The sequence below is a fragment of the Gracilinanus agilis genome, chromosome 4 (genome assembly GCF_016433145.1).
Source record: "Gracilinanus agilis isolate LMUSP501 chromosome 4, AgileGrace, whole genome shotgun sequence".
Taxonomy (NCBI): Eukaryota; Metazoa; Chordata; class Mammalia; order Didelphimorphia; family Didelphidae; genus Gracilinanus; species Gracilinanus agilis.
The window spans coordinates 31,599,574-31,620,277 of record NC_058133.1 but is presented as its reverse complement, the minus strand read 5'-3'; the positions used below and the strand labels follow the sequence as shown (position 1 = coordinate 31,620,277).

Genomic DNA, 20,704 nt, shown 5'->3' with positions numbered 1-20,704 from the left:
TGGGCACATTCCAAGGTCTTCAACTGCCACTCCTGCCACTCAATATATCCTCCATTTCCCCCCAGAAGTTCCTTATTACAGATAGCAAGTGGGAAAGACCCAAGAATCACAAGTCATAAAGTTGGAAGGGACTTAAGAGATCATTGGGTCCAAATTCTTTATTTCCCCAATAAAGAAGAGAGACAGATTGAGAGACAGAGACAGACAGAGACAGACAGAGACAGACAGAGAGAGAAACAGAGAGGCAGACAGACAGAGACAGAGACACAAAGAGAGAGAGACAGGGAGAGACAGAGAGAGGGAGAGACAGAGACACAGAGAGAGAGATATAGCATTACATGCTATGAATTTACATTCTCTTATTTCAGACTCACTCATTGTTCTTTCCACAATAGCAAATTGTTTGGAAGATAGCAGTGAAACAGTGTGTTCTAATGGATAGGGAGCTCATCCCTAGAGCCAGGAAGACCTGAGTTCAAGTCTTGCTTCTGATATTTACCCACTGTGTGACCCTGGGCAAGTCACTTAACCTCTTGGTGCTTTGGGCAATTCTCTGAGATTATAATTTGCAAAGGAGTGATTAATCTGCATTAGTAGAGAAATCTTCTTTCTCAGGGAGTTCCCTAGACCAATGAAATCCTAGTCCAATTTCTTTTCCTGTCCTTTGGAGAGAAGGGGCCTCCCTGCTGCCAGTTGGTTTCTTCTTAGCCACAGGAAATCATGGGGAAGTCATGGCTTCAGTCATTCAAGACAGAAACCCTCCACTCTCCCTCATCTAGGGGATGCTAACCCTAGAGTATGACTAAAGTGCAAGGTTGCCTCCCTACAATGAGAGTTTTGGATCTCCCCAGAAGGAGAGGAGAGATACAAGGAGATATTGTGGGCAGAGGGTGAAGAACCTCTCAGAGAATCCCTTCTCTCCTCAATGGAGCAGGAGTAGGACCAGAAACACCAGCAGTTTCCTTCCTCAGACCCAAGCCTCCAATGGAGGCATGAGGCCAGGTATCACCAACTCGGGGCCATTAAAAGATGCTCTATTCAAGGCACAGCTCAAAGCTGATGTGAATCCTAGTGGCTACAGAAGATGGTTCTGCCAGGGATTTCAGCTCTGCCTTTCCTTGTCTCTAAGCCTACATGTTCCTAAATACTCTAATGGGGAATAACCAGGGAAGTAGACTTGAATATCAAATGTGGGTCCAGGAGGGTGTGAGGGAGACAGGAATGACAGATGGAGGGACCCAACAAGGTAGGGAGACTGGATTTAACTGCTAAGGGAATGACTGTTGAAAGAAATGGCAGTTAGGCCCTAACAGTCACGCTGCCCCACCTAGGCAAGGGCCAATGGAACCAGCAGGCAAAAGGCAAAAGTTTTAACAATTTTAATTAGGGACACTATGATAAGGGATGGGAATAGGGGTTTCTACACTTCCAGACTAAGGGCAAACCACAGGGGCAGGGGAGGGACTTGTCTACACTGAACTGAGACCTAAGCCAGGCAGGGCCCAGAGAATTGCAGGACAGAAGTGGGCATCCTCACAGCAGAGTCCAGCCTCACTCCAGTGATGTTGCAGCTCCTCCAGGACCACCTGCTGTACTCTTCCAGGTGGGTAGATTCTGGGAGCTGATCCAGCCCAAGTTAACCTGCAACTCAGGTTGGGATTAATAGTCTCTACCAAAATCTCCCACAAGTAGTGACGGTCTTCCTTCAGGATCTCTGGTAAACTGAGGTCTCCCAGGATCAGCTGCAACTTGTCTAAACCACCATGGAGTCCCTCTCAGTGAGCAAGAGCACACTTCCTGCTTCCCCATTCCATGTGGAATTCTCCAGCCCTTCCTGTGAAGTCTCCTAAATAATAACTAAATAATCCTCACAATACCCAAGCTTAAATCCAGGTTCAGGGGCAGAAGGGCAGGGCTTCATCCAGTATCTGTCTAGGGGCAGAGCCCCATCCTGGGTGATGGCCAGGAAGGCCACGAGGAAGGAGGCTACTTTGCCCATTCTGGAGAGATGAAGTATAACCAGGGCAGTGATCGTGGGCAAAGTCTCTTACCAGCATATCATGGGTAGACTCTGCAAACAGGCTCACATAGGACTTCAGGACCTCATTGTGGAAGGCAGGTGTGAGCAATTTCCTATGTTGGAACCACTTGGGTCCCTCCAGGACCAGCAGCCCATTCCCTGTAGTGGGGATGGGTAGATAGGCATATATAATTAGACAGTACTGAAGTTTTTCTCAGCACCCTTTTCCCTCTTTCCTTTCCTCCCTTGCCAGGCCTGGACCAAGTCCCCCAGGACCTGGCCTGCTGTTGTTCTCTAGGAATGAATGGCAATCACTCAGCAACCCTCAAGGAATGTAATCAAAGGGGGGGCAGCTGAAGAGTGACCATGGAACTGGGATTCAGGGGAGTTTACACAGAGGGGGTTTCAGAGGGACTAAGAGCCTGGCTATGTGATGGGCAAGGAGGGACTCTAGTGAGAGGCCTTTTGCTCTCAGCCTTCCAGCCTTCCTACCTTCTTTCAGCCCACAGGGGCCGTGAAGGTTTGAGTGTATATGTGTTTATGTGTGTTTGTGTGTAGTGGCCCACTTACCAATCCACGGTATGAAGAAACCATATATATCCCAGGCCTTAGGGTCTTCAAGGAAAAGAAAATGCAAGATTAGGCAGGGTCTCCAGCTCTGCTGACAAAGGGGAGCATCTTCCCACCCCCTCTCAGGACCAAAGACTTACAGCACAAGGTCCCTCCTTGACCTCTCAGAATGCTTCCTCATAGATCTCCTCCCCTTTGTCCCCACTCCCTGCCACACTCCAAGATTCCCAGATTTGATTTCACTCTCTGGTTATTCCATCAGGCTGCCCATTGCCCCTTCGGTGACAACACCCTTCCCCGTCCCCACACAAACAGTAACCACTAGGCTGATATCAGTAGCTTTCTCACCTCCTCGGCTGTATACAGCCTTGGCGTAGTCAGGGTCGTAGATGTTCAGAAAACCAATAAATCTCCCAAACCACAAAGGATGGGCAGAGGGGTAAGTGTTGGCCCATGATATCATCTTATCCAGGGCCCCTTCGTCTTTAATCTGATTGGTAGGAAGAATAATAAGGGAAAAGTTAACAGTGACAGCCATGGTGGGACAGTGGAGAAGGAAGGACAGGGATTCCATTGTCCATCTATGTGATGACAATATCAGACCTTTCAGCCTCCTGAGAGGAAGACATGTAGAATAAGAGATGAAGAAGAGGAGAGAGGTGAGTGAGAAATAGTAGGAGAAATTGTGGAGATGTTGGAAGAAAGAATGAGGGGGGAAAGTTGAGAAGAAAAGGAGGCAAGAGAAGAATAAAAGGAGAAGGGATGGGAAAGGAGGAAAGGAGAAAGAGAGGGGAGAGGAGAGTTTTTAACCAGTGTAGAAAAGAAGAGAAGAAGAGAGATGAGGAAAGTGATAGGAAAACATCGGGAGGAAAAGTGGTGTTGGAAGAGGGAGAGGAAGGAATATTGAACAGAAGAGGCAGGATAAGAATCAAAGAAGAAAATCTGAGGAAGAAAGAAAAGGGGAGATGAGGGAAGAGAAAGGGAAGAGATAAAGGAGATTAGGTAGGAGAGTGTTTTCTTGTCCTCATCTTCTATCATGGAAATAATGCTTTCCCAAACATTGTTCTGGGACCTGATACTATGAATACCGTTTTTAGTTCATAAGGGGTGAATGGAAAGAGAAGCTAGAATAGGTTGCTTTTGAGAGAGGGCAAAATCCAAGGTGAGGAAGGCTCAAGTAAGAAGCAGAATGAGATGGAGTGGGTTTGGGACCTAGGACTAGGGGCTGATAGAGAAGGGTCCTAAGTAGATGGCATGGGGGCAGCTGAGTGGCTCAGTGGACAGAGAGTCAGAACTGGGTTCAATCCTGACCTCAGAAACTTCTTAGTTGTTTGACCTTGGGTAAGTCACGTTGCCTAACCCTTACCACTCTTCTGCCTTGGAACTGATACATGTATTGCTTCTAAGATGGAAGGTAAGGGTTTAAAGATTAAAACAAGAGTGGATAATAGTCTGAAGCTAGTAAACAGCAGTTAGAGCGGGTGATAATGAGGCCAAAGTTCTTTATTCTATCCTCTCCAGGTGAGTGAGCTTTTCTCTCTTTCACGGGCCATAAGTTGAACTTTGAAGGTTTTTCTAAAGGATCCTAGGAGGGGCAAGACCTGCATATGAATGCCTTCTGTCTCTTAGACTCTCTTTTTATGCTATCCAGAATAATAATGTGGGTTCCAAAGTCACATCAAAAGAGAGGGCATCCAGGAATGGTCGAGGAAGAAGAGGTGAGGATTCCAGAAAGTTTCTTGCTGATCTCCCCATACCCTCTGAAAGGTCTACTCTCCTCCTCTGGAGCCCAGTGCATTAAAGGCATAACAGAACTCCATTCAGGGCTTCCAAACCTTGAAACCATGACTCCTTACTGGTGATTATTCATGCGGGTTCAGCTAATCCTATAATAAAAAGTCTAACAACACATGTTAAGGATTATGACATCTCGGGACATAAAACTCCAGACATTAGGGGGCATGGCGGTGGCTTCCATCACTATTTGTTAGAGGGACAAATTGGGAGAGAGAATCAGCTTAATAAGAACATGATGTCAAGGAATGGCAGGTGGATTTTGAAATCCAGAATAAAATATGGAAATGATGGACTCTTTGCCATGGAGGAAGTGTATCTGACAAGGACCAAGAAAACATTTGCTGGGACTCAGAAATTTACTCCCAAACCTCTCACCATCAGCTCCCACTCTAAGCCTTTGCTCCAGTCTCTAAGGAAGATGTAGCCCTTCTCTGTGCCAAGGGCAATCCCTCTCCTTGTGTTCTTCATCTCATTCTCTCTTTCTATCTCCTCTGCAAGGTTGGCCCAATGATCACTCCCACTCTCCAGTTTTTGTTCCATTCTTATCTAGTGGTCCTTTCTTTGTTGTCTATAAACCAACTCAGATCTCCAACCTTAAAAATGAGTCAGCAATGCTGACTCAAGTAGCTGAGAGGGAGCTGAGAACAGGGACTGCAAAAGCTGTTGATCAGAGGGGACAGCTGGGTAGCTCAGTGGATTGAGAGTCAGGGCTAGAGATGGGAGGTCCTAGGTTCAAATCCGGCCTCAGACACTTCCCAGCTGTGTGACCCTGGGCAAGTCACTTGACCCCCATTGCTTACCCTTTCCACTCTTCTGCCTTGGAGCCAATACACAGTATTGACTCCAAGATGGAAGGTGAGGGTTTAAAAAAAAGCTGTTGATCAGAGAACAGAGAATAGAGAAACTGGGAGTTAGGAGGGACCATAAAAATTATTTCTAAACTTTTATAACATTGATTCATAGCCCAGTTTAATAGCTAAAGTTTTCTGGGACCTGCAGTCAGGATCTGGTTTATTAATGGAATCAGGGCTTGTTTATGGACCGTGATGAAGCCTCCAAAATGTATGAGTGTTTTGGGACTTTGTTTAACCTGTCTTAATTCTAAAAAACTCATCTCCAATTTCTATTGTGGCTTAGGGTTTATAGAGTACTTTCCTGAAAAAAATCTATTATCTCAGTTTTTAGGTGAAGAAACAGGTTTGGAGAGCTTAAATAGCTGCCCTATTGTTATGGTGCTCCACCGGAGTTAGGACTATGATTTGGCGACATGAGGAATCCTTGGCATTCTGAGATCTTCTGAGTTTGGGCTCTTTCTGACATTCCTGCCTAGCTGCAGGTTGTCAGACCCAAGTTTGGGAAGGGTAAGAAGAAAGGAGGAACCCTTTAACAATCTATCATCCTGCAGAGCAGGAGGACTGGAGCTGTCCTTTTCCCAGGCTGTCAGCTCTGGCCCAGGAGAGAAGTGTTCTAGCTTAAAAAAAAAAAGATTTTTACAAAAGAGGAGAAGACGAATAAAATAAGGAAGGTGAAAACACTGTTCACTAGTTAACTATACTCAGAAAAGTGGGGATTTTTTTCTCATCTTATACTTCTTTTGTCTGGCTTTGTGTTTGTTAAAACATTCCTTTCAGTCCTTAAGTGACTCTCCTGTGTTTGACTAAAGTAGGCACAAGGTGGGGTGGGGCAGGAGTGAGGAGATCTGCCAGAACCTCAAAAAGGCCAGGGAGAAGGAAGCTGGTGTCAGCTTTTGTATGGGGTTGCCAAGGGCTTCTGGACTGAGAGGACTCGGATCTCATGGCTAACAGTTTCGCCAGGTCAGAGAAAGGTTGGTGTTGCAATGTGGGCTGTTTGGTGGGGGGTGGGGGAACTTTGGAGGAGCAAGGCTTCCCAGGTCCCCTCTCTGTGGGCTCAGTGTGGAATTAGGGACCCCGAAAGGCCCTCTATGCACAGCAAAAATCATGGTTAGGATGTACACAGTATCTCTGCTTCACTAAAAATATGAATACACAATATCTATCTATGTATATATGCAAAGTTATATATAATGATAAAAAGAATTTATCTAATCCTTTAAGTTTGACAACTTTAGATGTCATCTCAAGTAACCCTCACAATAGTCTTGAGAGGGAGGCTATATTATTATCTCCATTTTACAACTGAAGAAACTGAGACTGAGAGAAGTTAAGTGACTTGCCTAGGGTTACATAGCAAGGATGTATCTGAAGCTAGATATGAGCTTAGGTCTTCCTGACTCTAGGCTTAGTGCTCTATCCATGATACTATTTATATATGTAAAATTTCATAAGGTACTTAAAAAGATCTCCATTTTAATCCCCTTATGTATTTAGAGGGAGAGAAGGGATGGGAGGGGAAACATACACACACTCGGGTGAAGAAAGGGAGAGAGAGATGCAGAGAGAGAAAGACAAAGACACATACACAGTGAGAGTTAGAGACAGGTAAAGAGGGAGAAAGACTGAGTATTCCTGTCTCACCTAGGCTGGAAATCCAGCAGTCACTCATGGCTTAAACCCCTCTTCTGCTAATCAGCACCAACACCTTGATCTCCATTTCTGGCCTTGGCCAGTTCTCCACTTCTTGGGTAATAGCTGACCCCCTTCTCCCAGGGAGCCTTCAAATTGGTCTTATACTTAAGCTTTAGCTTCACTGAAGTTCCAAGCTCAAGTGGCCCACTAGCCTTAGCCTCCCCAATAGTAGGGACTATGGCATTCATTCTGGCTTCCTCTGTAAATTAAAAAAAAATATTTTGGCCATACCTTTTTTGAATATTTGTCATATTCATTAACCTCCCCTCCTTTCCCAGTGGAAGTCTTCCTTAAAACAAATATGTACAGTTCAGGGAAACCAAACAACACATTGGCCATATTTGAGAACACACCTTTCATTCTCCATCTTTTTGCCCATTCTCTCTGTCAAGATTTGGGAAGGATTTTCTGACAAAAGTGGGATTGAATACTCCTAGGGAGTTATTAGAGCATAATCTTCATGTGTGGGTTTACCAAAAGTCTCAAGGGGCCCTATCAACTCTGAGATTTTGTGAAGCTATTATATGTTCATCACAAATCATCTCATAATTATTTGCCAAAATTGATAGTCTTTTTTCAGTTCTCATTCTTCTTGAATTCTCTCCAACATCTCTCCTTCCGGATATTCTCACTTCTCTTGGTTTTTGTAATACTATTTTCTTCTTGTTCTTCTCCTTCCTATCTGACCATTCCTTCTCAGACACACTTGTTGGATCATTATCCATGTCCTGTCCTTTAATTGTGAGTGTTCCCCAAAGCTTGTCCTGGGGCCTTTCTCTCCCTCTCCTTCTCTCTCTCTCTCTCCCCTCCTTCTCCTTCCCCTCTCTCTCCCTCTATTCTTCCCCACCTCTTCCTTGCTCTCAGTCTTCCTCTGTCTATGATCTGTCTCTGCTTCTCTTTATCTTTCTACCTCTTCCCCTGACTTTTAGTCCCTATGGACCTGAGAATCAAGTTTGGATTCTGGTCATGTCACTCAGGAGGAGAGAATCTTTCTCTACTTCCCTCCCTCCCTCCCTCCTCCCCACCCTACCTTTCTCTCATCTACATATAGATCTATAACATAGCTGTACATTTACTGTATTATAGATTATATATGTGTATATATATAATATATATGCCATCTGTAGAGTTGTGAGACATACATGACCACTACCTACTTATGGGTGTGTGCCACACTCTTGAGAGAATAAATAAACTATAGCTTACCTGTCTGTCTGTCTCCTGTACTGGTTTATTTGGGCAGTAGCTAGCAAGGATCCTGAAAATTCTTGAAACAACACCTCACACCCTTACAAACTTTCAGATCCAGAAATATTGGCCTCTTTGCTGTTCTACACACAAGGCTTTTAATTTCCTGATTTGGGGAATGTTCACTGGTTATCTACCATGCTTAGAATTGTCTCTTCCCTCCTTTCTGCCTCCTGGCTTCTCTGGCTTCCTTCAAATCCCATCTACAATCCTGCCTTCTACAGGAAGCCTTTCTGATCCCCCTTAATATTAGTGTTTTCCCTCTGTTGAATATCTCCAACATAGCTCCATCTTGTGGGTACGTGGCTGTTTGCACGATACCTCCCCCTTTAGACTATAAGCTCTTTGAGGGCAGGGATTGCCTTTTGCTTTTCTTCATATCCCCAGAACTTAGCACAGTTCTTGGCACATAGAAAATCTTTCAATAAATATTTGTTGATTGATTGACTCAGTGGCTTCTCGTTTTAGATGAGGTTGGACTCTGTATTCTCTGGTGTGATGTTCTGTGATTCTGGTTGGATTTAGCCCAACCCACCCTTACCAGTGTATTGTAGGAGACATGAAAGCTGGATCTTTGCTGTGTCTGTACACTTGTTACATAAACTCAGAAAACCAGAATGAGTTGCATGTGTGTGTGAGATAATGCCTTGCCTCTGAGTGAGGTAATGACACCATCTGTGTTTGCTAAAGCATTCCTTTAAAGTTTAAACCCTTAATTGCCTCCTGTATTTGATCAAGGCAGGCACAAGGAAGGTCAGGGAGAAAGAATTTGGTTAAGCTTTTGTGTAGAGTTACCATGATGCGTGGAGCAAAGTAGCTCAGGCTTTGGAACTAGGACCTAGTTGGGAAGATTTGGGGATTTTGGCTGAGGAGACACTTGATAGTCCTTGATCTATAGATGGGGGGAAAGATGGAGAGAAGGCTTTTCCAACTCCATCTGGTATCAGGATTAGCATTTTGGGAGCCAGGGCCTGGTTAGTCTGGGACTTGGGCCATGTTTCAGGCTTAGGCTGGAGATTCATGGAATCACAGAACTGAATAGTTGGAAGTGATCTTTAAGAACTCTGACAGATTGGCTATACTTTCAATCGAACATCTCTGCCTCTTCCTAATTCCTTCTCTCTTCCCTTGATCACAAAGTCAGGATGTTGTTGTTTTCCAGGAAGGTCTTATAAAAATACAGGTATATCAAGATGGGAGAGAGGATGGTGGGGAAGGCTATCTTCTGTTATATTGAATCTCAGGGAGCCAGGAATCCATACTGTTGATTGACAGGTGGATCCGTTGGATATCGGAATGTTCCCAGGGGGCTGTGAGAACAGGGGAGAGAGCAGTTGGCCCAGGGGGTATAAAACACACTGGCAGCCCTGGCAGGGGGTCTTTTTTTCCCCTGAGACCTGAGATCTGTGGATCCTGGTCTTTTGAGGTTTGAGACTTGCGGGCTCAGCCTTGCGAGATCCTCCTGTTTGTTCCTGTTAACATCATCAACCAGTACCCAGACTTTCATCTCTGATTCTACTGCCCCTAGATATTAGGAAGTCAATCATCTTAGTTATCTAGGTTTCCCAGGGCCCAGGAGGGATCCAGGAAGTGGGCAGGAGAAGAAGAAGAGGGTGGAAAGGGTGGATATCCAATGACTGATTAGGCATATCATCTAGCAAAGAAGAAGCTGAACATGAAGCAGCAGTTTGCCTACTCTGGTGTGGCTGTGGCCAGGCTGGACCAGAGAAAAGCTAACCATCCTGATTCATTACTTGCCTACATTTTAAGGGTTTATCATTACCAAATTAATTAGAGTTTCCCAATACTTCTATCCCATCCCATTACCCCATCTTTGTTTAAATACAGTCAAAGCCTTTTAAAGTACCTTCCTGGATTGGTTATTTCCTAGCTTCTCTGGGAAGGGAGATACGAAGTCAGAGACAAACCGTTACCAAGCTAAAGAGCCCGTTATACAATATCAACAACCCCAGGCGGGACCTGAAGGGATATCATCCTTTGACCTACAGGATCCTGCCTGGGCACTATTATAAAGGAGGGAGGTGTCATATCATCGTCTCCCTCTCCTACAACATCATCTACATCTAGTATTTTATTATAACACTTCCCTCTTCTCATTGAATAATGTGTTGCATTAGATCCAAGTTCCCTTGGGAGAGGAGAAGCATAGTCCTAGGTCCTGTCCCCAGTGATATTCCCCCAATATGGGGAAAACAGGCAGAGAAGACCTACACCCTGCTTTCAGTGAGCTTGAAGTCACATGGTATACCCTGGAAGAATTCAGGGTACCGAGAAATCTGGCAGTGGAGAGATCTGGCAGTGGAGGTGGGAGTAATTGGGGTGGGGGATGTCAACCAAGGGGAGGGGGAAGGTGGTGTATTTGCCTCAGTTCTAGGGGGTCAGCTTTCTTGCCTGATTGAGAACCTGTCTTTCTAGTTTGGAAAGATTTATTGCCAACTGCCTCCACTCCCATTTGGAAGATCTCAGGAGAAAAGACGGAATTCTTCTGCATTCTGAACTCTTACTTAACCTATGATTTTAAATAAAGGCTTAGAGCAGCTGACTGGTCTAAAATGATAAAATCAGAGTTGCAGTATGAACCCTAACTCTAGACAGAGGTTGAGTCCCATACCTGGTCATAGGTTGAGGTCCAGCTATGGACAGAGATTGAGCCCTGAGACTGATACTACACAAGGACTTATAATTCTAAGGAACTGAGGCAAGCCACAAGAATAATTTCCAATATGGAAAAACCAATCTTGAAAGTATTAATATTATTGCCTTGTAGAACCTAGGGGCCTAATTGGTGAGAGTTCTCCATATCTAGACCATCTTAGCATGCTGCCCTTCATCTCTTCTTCAATCTCCCGCTGCCAATACAGTTTCCTTTGTTGGGCCTAAAATTTAGCCTGACAGCCCGTTCAGTAAGCTGCCTCCTAAGTCTGTTTCTAAGTGTCCTGGGCAAGCTGCTTCCTGGCCCCCACCTTGTTCAGTCTCCTGAAACCCCCCAGCCCCAAATGTTTCCCAGCACATAACTGTCTTCCTTATCTCCCCCATGATAGGCCTAAAAATAACCTCCAGCTCCAAATAGTTCCCAGCACATAACTATCTTCCTTATCTCCCCCCTTGATGGATATTTGCCAAATGCTTCCTGACCCCTGACCCTGAAAACCCCTTGATGGATGGTTGTCAGATGCTTCCTGACCCCTGACACTAACACCTCCTTGATGGATGGTTACCAGATGCTTCCTGACCCCCTGACCCTAACATCCCCCTTGATGATGTATGTTCCAACCCCCTTCTCTAGAAACTCTATAAAAGCCCTTGGTTAAGGAAACCAAGGGGTCAGTCAGGCAAGCCTCTCTGCCTACTGATCCTAGCATTATTGCTAGTAAATAAATGAGGCTCTTCTTGCGTATTGCATTATTAGTGTTATTTCTCCGACCACAACTGAACCTGGGTCAGATATTAAAATTTGGGTCCAACACCTTTTCTATTTCCAGGAATATTAATTAACACCATGTCTCCTGGAAAGGATGTTTCAATGAATTGCCTTGCAACTCCATTCACAATCCCTGTGACTTTCCGGACAAAATTCCCTTTCTTGGCCACCACTCACTTATAGGTATTGTCTCTCATTATTAAAATGTAAGCTCTTTGAGGGCAATGTTATCTCCCTTTTAATTTTGTATCTTTAGTCCCTAGCATAGTGCCTGGCATATAAATGCTCTCTCCCTCCCTCCCCACCCCTCTTACTTTATTTCTTAGAATTAATATTAAGTATTGATTTTTTTTCAGGGTAGAAAAGTGGAAGGGCTAGGCAACTTGAGTTAAGAGAGCTTCCCAGGGCCACACAGATAGGAAGTGTTTGAGGTTAGATTTGAACCCAGAACCTAATCTCTCCAGGCCTGGATTTCTATCCACTGAGTTGCCTCAATGCCCCAATAATCTGTTAATGAATGCTTTTCATTCATTCATTAATTCATTCAGCAGGACAACTTTTCAACTTTTCAAATACTTGAACATAGCCAACATGTCCTCACTGGGAAAGGGAATTCTTTATTTTGTCTATTTTGAGTTAATACTTACTTAACCCCTATTTAACACTTTGTTATCAAGTAAGAGAGTTCACAAGTCACTTACTTGGATGTGGGAGTCCAATAAGAGAAACAGAGTCTCAAATAGATAATCTTTTTGACACCTTTTATGATCTATACCTTTTCTTATTGGAAAAACATTATAGACTTATTGAAAAGCTTTAAGTTCCTAGCAAACCAGAAGGTACAGAGCTAACAATTTCTCTCCTTGATAATTAAGAAGCCTGAACTCTAAAAAATATATTACTTAGACAATCAAGGCTGGAAACAGACAAAGCTAGACAAGACTTTATCTGACCAGGTGCAATCCTGTAAATCAAGAGTACAGGACTCAATTTATTTAGGATCTCTATGAAATATATTTCTGCTTCCAGAATTAACCTCCTACTAATCAGTGGTTGGAATTTGGCCTTTGACCCTGGAACTATCTCTCTACTTTTTAGACTTTAATGGGTTTTTGTATAATTTGTAACCCCTTCACAACTGTTATTCTTTCTCTGTGCTCTTTGTGTGAAGCCAGTATATATTAAACTCAAGATTCCATGGCAAGTTAGAGTAGTTATGAGCTAAACATTTAGTCTGACTGTTCTCATTTCATCCGACGCCACAAAATGCCACTCAGAACCCCCAGAAATATAGAGCTGGTTCTCTATACTTGGAGAGCTTCACCTTTTTAACCCACTCAATCAGGAACTTGTAAATCCTTTGATAAGAATTGACACCTTCAGAGGATGAGGTATGGATCCCACAGCACAATCTCTGGGGCAGTGCTAGGCAATTTGGAAGCTGTGATTGGCCTCTCGGAAGAGGCCTGTGAAGAAGGGACAGGAAGTGACTATAAAAAGTCCTGAAAGTCTTCTGCTGGGGGTCTTCAGCTTGGATGACCTTGGACTGGAACTGCAGCTTGGGGCTATGACTTGGACCTCGGCTTTGACTTGGGATCTTGGCTCTTGGACTTGGCTCTTGGAGGCGCTTCTGCTAAGACTGCTCCTGAATATTCTCCTTTGGACTTCATCTTGGGTGAGTGAGTAGCTGGCCTTCCCTTCCTGACTTTTGGAGAGATTGATTCTGGAGATTCCTGCCTTGGCTTTGGAGAAGGCTGCACTGGTGGAACTTTTAGCTGAAGACAACACCAGATGTGGGGAAACCCCTTTGGGGCTGAGCCCCACTTCACCAGAGAAAGGCTAGTAGGCTTGTTAATATTTGTTTCTTTAGCTATCCTTTCCATTTTCACTCTTTCTACTTCTTTGTAAATAAAAATTCTGAAAGTCATGTTTTGACTTGAGCTCTAATATTTTAAATCAGTGACCACGAGATTATCTTAGAATTCTCATATATTTAGTCAAACCCTTATTTTAATTCTTTACAGCACTAAATCTCTTCCCCAGGCTAAACATTCTAATTCCTTTTAACCAATCTGCATATAGGATGGATTCCAAGCACTTCCTCATCCTGGTTACCCTCCCCCCTCCCCACTTCTCATATTGCTAAGGGCCTTCTTACAATATGGCCCCCAGAACTGAACAAAAGGCTCTAAACTTGATCTTACCCAAGTAAGGATGGCCTATCACCTCTTATTCTTGATCCAATGCATTTCAATGCAACCTAAGATCATATTGACTTTCGGGGCTGCCATATCACATTGTTGACTATAGTTGTCAATCAATCAACTGGCAATTATTAATCTTCTATCACGTGCCAGCCATTTTGCTAAATGCTAGGGATACAAAGAAAAGCAAAAGACAGACTGCCTTCAAGGAGCTTATAGTCTAATGGGGGAGACAACACACCCACGACTATATAGACAAGATACTGTATTTTGTCAGGAATTCAATCCATCTTCCTAGGCTCTAGTTTGTAGACTCCCTTTTAAAAAAATCAGGACAATATTTGTTGTACTCAAATCCTGAGGTACTCCTTTCATTCTCCATGAATTTTCAATTTCTCCTCAGTAAGCAATTTAGTCACTGTGAGTACTAATATATATTTTAACCCTTGTACTTCGGTGTATTGTCTCATAGGTGGAAGATTGGTAAGGGTGGGCAATGGGGGTCAAGTGACTTGCCCAGGGTCACACAGCTGGGAAGTGGCTGAGGCCGGGTTTGAACCTAGGACCTCCTGTCTCTAGGCCTGACTCTCACTCCACTGAGCTACCCAGCTGCCCTCTAATATATTTTTAATGATACATCCTTCCAGACTTTGCTAACATCTCATCCTAGAACTTTTTTGAGCACCTAGGACCTCCTCACTCTGGAATATCCTTTGGTCTGAGAGACCTTCTCACCCTAAAATATCTACCTGCCACTCTGACTCCTTTCTTTCATTGGTGAGTTCTTTCTAGGGCTTCAATTTTAGAGAGGAGCCCAGGCCAGCCAATTTTTATTCCCCCTGGTTCTGCTTACAACTTTCTGAACATCAATATCATGCCCCATACAAGACCCTCCTCTATCTGTTATCCACCCCCCTTTCAGCTCCATTTTGTGTGTAATTTTTCTTCACTAGAATGTAAGGTCCTTGAGGGAAGAGGCTATCTTTCTTTTTTCTCTGTCCTCAGCACTGAGAATAGTGCCTAGCAAATACTAAGTGTTTAATAAGTGCTTCTTTTTTTGCCTTGCTTTCCAGTCCTTGACTTTGCTCCATTGAGGGGAGGTGATCAGAGAAGAAGTGAAATCACTTGCCCATTATTATACTGTGAGTATAAGAGGCAGAATTCAGTCCAGGCCTTCTGGTTCTAAGTTCATTGCTCTCTCTACAACACCAAACTTCTCTCATTCTAGACACATGGGGAAATTGTGTGGTATCAATCAATGGATATTTATGATGTGCCAGGCATTGTGCAACTCACTGAGGGAGTAGAGAGTGGCTATAGAGTAGAGTGACATGGGTCCTCCACCTCTGTCCATTTCTAGCCAAGTAATCTTACTATTCTTACTTTAGAGAAGGATAATTTTCCCAACTCTCAAATAAAAATGTCTACTAAAGAGAAGATAGCTCAAGGATAATGGGATACACTAAGGTACACAATTCTGCAGCAATTGATTTGAGAGCTCTGATTTTTAAAGGGATATATCTAGAAGATGGAAGCAACAGCAGGCACTGGATAGTCAATTAGAACATATAGTTCTAATTCATGTGCACATGGCAGATTTGCTCTAAAACTTAGAAAGAGCTAAGGCAAGGAGAAAATGCTAAAGATAATAAAAAGATATTTTTCTTTACTTAAATTGGAGGAAGAGAGAGATTAAAAGGAGAAGAGATACACTGATCAGTAAATGGGAGAATAATAATAGATGACAGAGAGAAGGCATGAATAATCAGTTTTTATTTTTATTAAATTTTCTCTGCTAAGGAAAATGAAAAATACAGAACTACAATGGTTAACTGGGAAGTGAAGCTTATGATAAGAAAGGAGATAGTAAGAGTACATGTTAGTATTCTCAGTGGATTTAATTCAGGACTAAACACACTCTACAACTGGGTGATAATAGTAATGATTGATGATTCTTATTCCTTTAACATGCTAAGGTTTACAAACAGCTTCCCTTACTGTGAGAAGGATAATGACCCTATCACTATGACTGTGTTTTTCTTTTTAAAAAATATATTTTTCTCTCAGTTACATAAAAAAGAACAACTTTTTAACCTTAATGTTTTTATAAGTTTGAGTCAAATTCTTCCCCTCCCTTCTCCCCTCCCTTCCCTCCTTCCTGAGATGGCAAACAATCCGATTTAGATTTTACATGAGTAATGGTGTGAAACATCTTTCCATATTAGTAATTTTGAGAAAGGGAATTCAAAGAAGAGTGAAAAAAATAAAGTGAAATATAGTATGTCTTGGTTTTTATGCTTGTTTGTTTGTTTTTTTTTGGTTTAAAGATTTTATTTTTTTAGAAAAAATTTCCATGATTACATGATTCTTGCTTTTACTTTCCCCTTTGTTTGTTTTTTAATAAGGAAGCATGGCACGGTAGAAGATGTGCTGGCTTTAGAGTCAGGAAGACACTAACTAGTTGAGTCAATATGAGCAAGTCATTCAGTGTCTCTGAGTTTGGTTTCCTCATATGTAAAATGAAGCTAATACTAGTGCTAGCTCCTATCTTACAAGGTTGTTGTGAGGTTCCAATGAGAATTTTTATATACATAAATACATACGTATATATTAAATATTTATATGAGTCAGGGGATTCTGTTAACCTTAACATGATGTAAGGGTTACTGCATACCATTAAAAAAATACTCTTACCTTCTGTCTTAGAATCAGCACTGTGTATAAGTTCCAAGACAGAAGAGCTGAAAGGGCTTAGCAATGGGGCTTAAGCAACTTGCCCGGGTTTACACAGCTAGGAAGCATCTGAGTACAGATTTGAACCCAGGATCACTTATCTCTAGGTCTGGTTCTCAATCCACTGAAATCATCTAGTTGCCCCCTACCTCCACACTTTTTAAACAAGAAAAAACTCAGAAGAATAAAGTGACTTCCCTTGGATTACATGATTGGTTAGTGCTTGGATCTGAACACACTAGGATGCTAGATGGTACTGTGGGTGTGGCCTTAGACTTGGAGTCAGGAAGATCTAAGTTCAAAGCCAGTTTCATATATGCATTAGTTGCATGACCTTTGCCAAGTCACTTTACCTCCATCTGTCTCAATTTCTTCACATCTGTGATATAGGGATAAAAGCAGCATTCATCTCACAAGATTTTTGTGAGGATCCAGTTAGATAATATTTGTAAAATGCTTCACAAATCATAAAGCCCTATGGGAATACTAGATATTATTAAGTTTCTTGACACCAAATTTAGTGCTGAATGACTATCCAGCATCTTTGAGAAGTCATAGAGAAGGGCGGAAATCCTGCTGGATTAATGGGTGGAACTGCATACATTTTCCAAGAGGAGAAGATGGAATTGTCAGATCATGACCTTTAATTCCTGGCACAATTCTTGAGGGAGAGATATTTAACACATAGAAGGAGAATAGGTGCTCATGAGGAGTGAGCATGACTTCAACAAGAGCATCCTTTTTTTGGGCAGTAACATAACACATAAATACAAGGAATGGTAGAGCCACATGTACCTGGACTTTAATAAGGCATTTGACCAAATCTCTTCTTTGTGAATATGAAGAAATGTGGACTAGATGTTAGGTGGATCTTGAACTGGTTCAAGAAATGGACTTAAAGATTGTCAATCAAGAAGAAGATCTCTATTGAACACTCTTGGTGATATAATAGTCTTGAAATTTTTATCAGTGACTTGAATAAAGTTATAGATAGCATGCTTATTAAATTTGCAGATGGTAGGAAGCTTAGAGTAAAGACGGTCAGGCCTCACAATTTTATATAAAAAATAAATTGTGCCAGCATAGGACAAGAGAAGGGACAATTATCTTGGAGTTATGGTATCGGTGATGAAATAACAAATGTGAAGGAACTTCATAAATTGTAATAAATGCCTTAAAGTTATATCCTCAACAACTGTACCCCTGAATGAATGATGTTCTGAGACTGGCTTGTATTAACTGGGGAGAAACAACTGTTAATTTTTCAGGGTGATCATTTACACTTTGAATATCACCTTAATACTACAAATTAGAGTTTGACAACTCTGATGTACCACCTCACATTTATCAGATTGGCTAATATGACAATAAAAGAAAATCACAAATATTGGAGGGAATGTGGCAAAATTGGGACACTACTGCATTGTTGGTGGAGTTGTGAATTGATCCAACCACTCTGGAGGGCAATTTGGAATTGTTCCCAAGGGGCTATAAAAGAATGCATACCTTTTGGTCCAGTAATACCACTACTATGTCTGTATCCCAAAGAATTTTTAAAAAGGGGCAGAGGAAGGACCTACTTTTATAAAAAATATGAATAGCTATTTGTGCTAGCAAAGAATTAGATACTAAAGGGGTATTCCTCAATTGGGGAATGGCTGAAAAAATTGTGGTATATGATGGTGATATAAGGAATGATGAATAGGATGATTTCAGAAAGAGATATAAAGACCTACATGAACTGACACAGAGTGAAATAAGCAGAATCAGAAAAGCATTGTACATAGTAACAGCAATATTGTGGAACAATCAAATACAATAGACTTTGCTACTAACAGCAATACAATGATCCAGAACAATTCTGAGGGACTTATGAAAAAGAATGCTATATAGCTCCAGAGAAAGAACTATTGAAGTAAGAATGCAGATGGAAGTATATGATTTATCATTTGTTTATTTGAGTATGTTTTAGGGTTTCGGTTTTATAAGATCATTCACTTACAAAAATGATTAATATAGAAATATGTTTTGTGTGATAATTTTAAAAATTAGGGGTTGATTTATTGCTTTTTTGTTGTCTAGACTTAAGAATGTAACAGAGAAAATGTTCACGTTAAAATTAAAAGTATAAATTTTTCTCAGAGATCCAGTTATTGAATATTTACCAGCATGCCATACCCTGACTCTTCTTCCATTTCCTACTCACTTCCAAAACAAGAAAACACTTTCTTGCGTTAAACAGATTAAGAACCCTAAGTATTAATATTGTTTTCCAGCTCATCCCCTACACTTCAAAATGATTTTATGTCTTTACCCAGGCTGAGGGCATATGTGCACACACAGATAGAGAACATCGATCTCTATCATTAAGCAGCAGATACATGTAAAGTAATCAAGTGTAAATTGAGTTCACTGGGTAAGTGGTCCTAAAAGAATGACCAGAACTGGAAGGAAAAATCCGTTATATGCGGTGGAAGGTAATTAGATTGAGAATCAAAGGACATGCCTTCAGTCTGAGCCCTGCTATTTACCACCACTATGACCCTGGGCAAATCACTTAAACCTCTAACTACTTCCTTCATTTGTGAAACGAAGGTGTCAACCTAACATATAGCAAAGATTACTCCCTGGTTATAATTCTAGGCTCTTTACCAGGGAAGGTTTCCTAGGGGAGCAACTTTTGAGCTCTATTATAGGACAGAAGGGTATAAGAAGGGGGAAAAACAATAGAGAAAAGGAAGTGGAATGAAGTTATTCTAAGGGGAGAGTCCTTGGGCAACTTAGAGGAAGGGAAGATTAGTTGAAGTATGCCCTCAATTCTCTTGTCCTCTTCTTTATTTTTGCCCCCCCCTCCCTCTCCTTCTTCCTCCTTTTCCTTTTCCACTTCCTCCTCCTCTTCCTCTTTCTTCATGTCTTGCTCAGGATTATTTTTTCCCTGTGTCCCTCCATTATTCCTTTTCTTTCTTCTCCCTTTCTGCCTCTTCCTCATCCTATCCTTTTCCTTTCTCTTTTGACATGACTAAAGAATCAATGGGTAGTGGGTCTATTACACTCCTTATTTCTACCCCTTCTCTTCCTTTAGCTCTCTCTCCCCTTCCATTTCCCTCTACCTCCCCTTTTTTCTTTCTCAGTTTTCCCTCTTTCCTTATCTCAGATTGAATGAAGAACTAGGAACAAATGTGTGGAAATGGAAGAGAGCAACTTCAAATTTTTTTCCTAATGACAGAGATATCCAGATGTGCTGAGAACATCTTTAGCTTCATGGGGTTAGCTAAGAGTTTTCAGAGGAAATTGCTTAATCACTTGCTGAGGTTGTCAGAAAGAAGACTCTGCCTTAGGCCAAATTAAATTACCTCTGAACTCCTTTTCCAGATCCAAGATTCAGCAATTCTATATCACACTCTATCCATCTCTCCTCAACTTCTCCATCTCTCCTGTGTCTTTCTGCTGTCCTACCCAGTGACACTGTATTGCCTCCTTGTCTACTCCAAAACCAGAAGAAGAGTGGCCTCTTTCTTTCATTAACAACCTCTTTCATCTTCATTGTCACTTCTCTTCAAACTCTCCTCTTCCTTCTCTTCCACTCCCCCTGCCCCTACCCCTGGCTAGGGACCCAAACTTACCTCTTTAGCATGCCCAAAGAGCCAATGGTTGGGTGGCCCAGGGAAGCTGTCCAGGGCTTGGAGCAATTTCTGCCTCCTGGCCAATAGCCGAGTCAATTGGAGAATGCCCAGAGCCAGGACCAGGGCAGCTGACCACAACCACAACTTGGGGAAGCTCACAGGGAGCCATGAAGAGAGCCATGAGAGCACCATGGATGGTTGAGGAGCTCTGATCCAATCCCTAACAGTGTCACTGCCTGAACAAGCTTCCCTCCCTTATATACCAGATTTGGGCACTGGGCCAACTCCTGCCTAAGTCACACTCCAGGAAGAAAGCTTAAACATAAGCTGGGTACCCAGAGAAGGGAGGGGCACCTGTGGGACCTGTGGGACTATATTAGGGAGAATTTCATTCTGCTGTCTCTGAAAATTTTTAGAATTCTAATATCATGAGAGAGAGTGGGTGGTCTCTTAATGATACCATGCAATGTATTTTCATATATTTCAAAATATAAACAGCCATACATATATGTCTATATAAT

At 42.3% G+C, this 20,704-nt stretch overlaps 1 protein-coding gene across 1 annotated transcript in view; it reads right to left on the bottom strand.

Moving 5' to 3' along the window:
• The window catches only part of LOC123245821 (cytochrome P450 4B1-like), a 29,286-nt gene extending 8,911 nt beyond the window's left edge, over nt 1-20,375 (bottom strand). The window contains exons 1-4 of the mRNA XM_044674818.1: nt 20,184-20,375; nt 2,939-3,080; nt 2,591-2,635; nt 2,052-2,179 (exon numbers count right to left, since the gene is read on the bottom strand). Of these exons, the coding sequence (XP_044530753.1) occupies nt 2,052-2,179; nt 2,591-2,635; nt 2,939-3,080; nt 20,184-20,375 (507 nt within the window). The remainder of the gene's footprint in view (nt 1-2,051; nt 2,180-2,590; nt 2,636-2,938; nt 3,081-20,183) is intronic.
• Nucleotides 20,376-20,704: the final 329 nt, after the last annotated feature.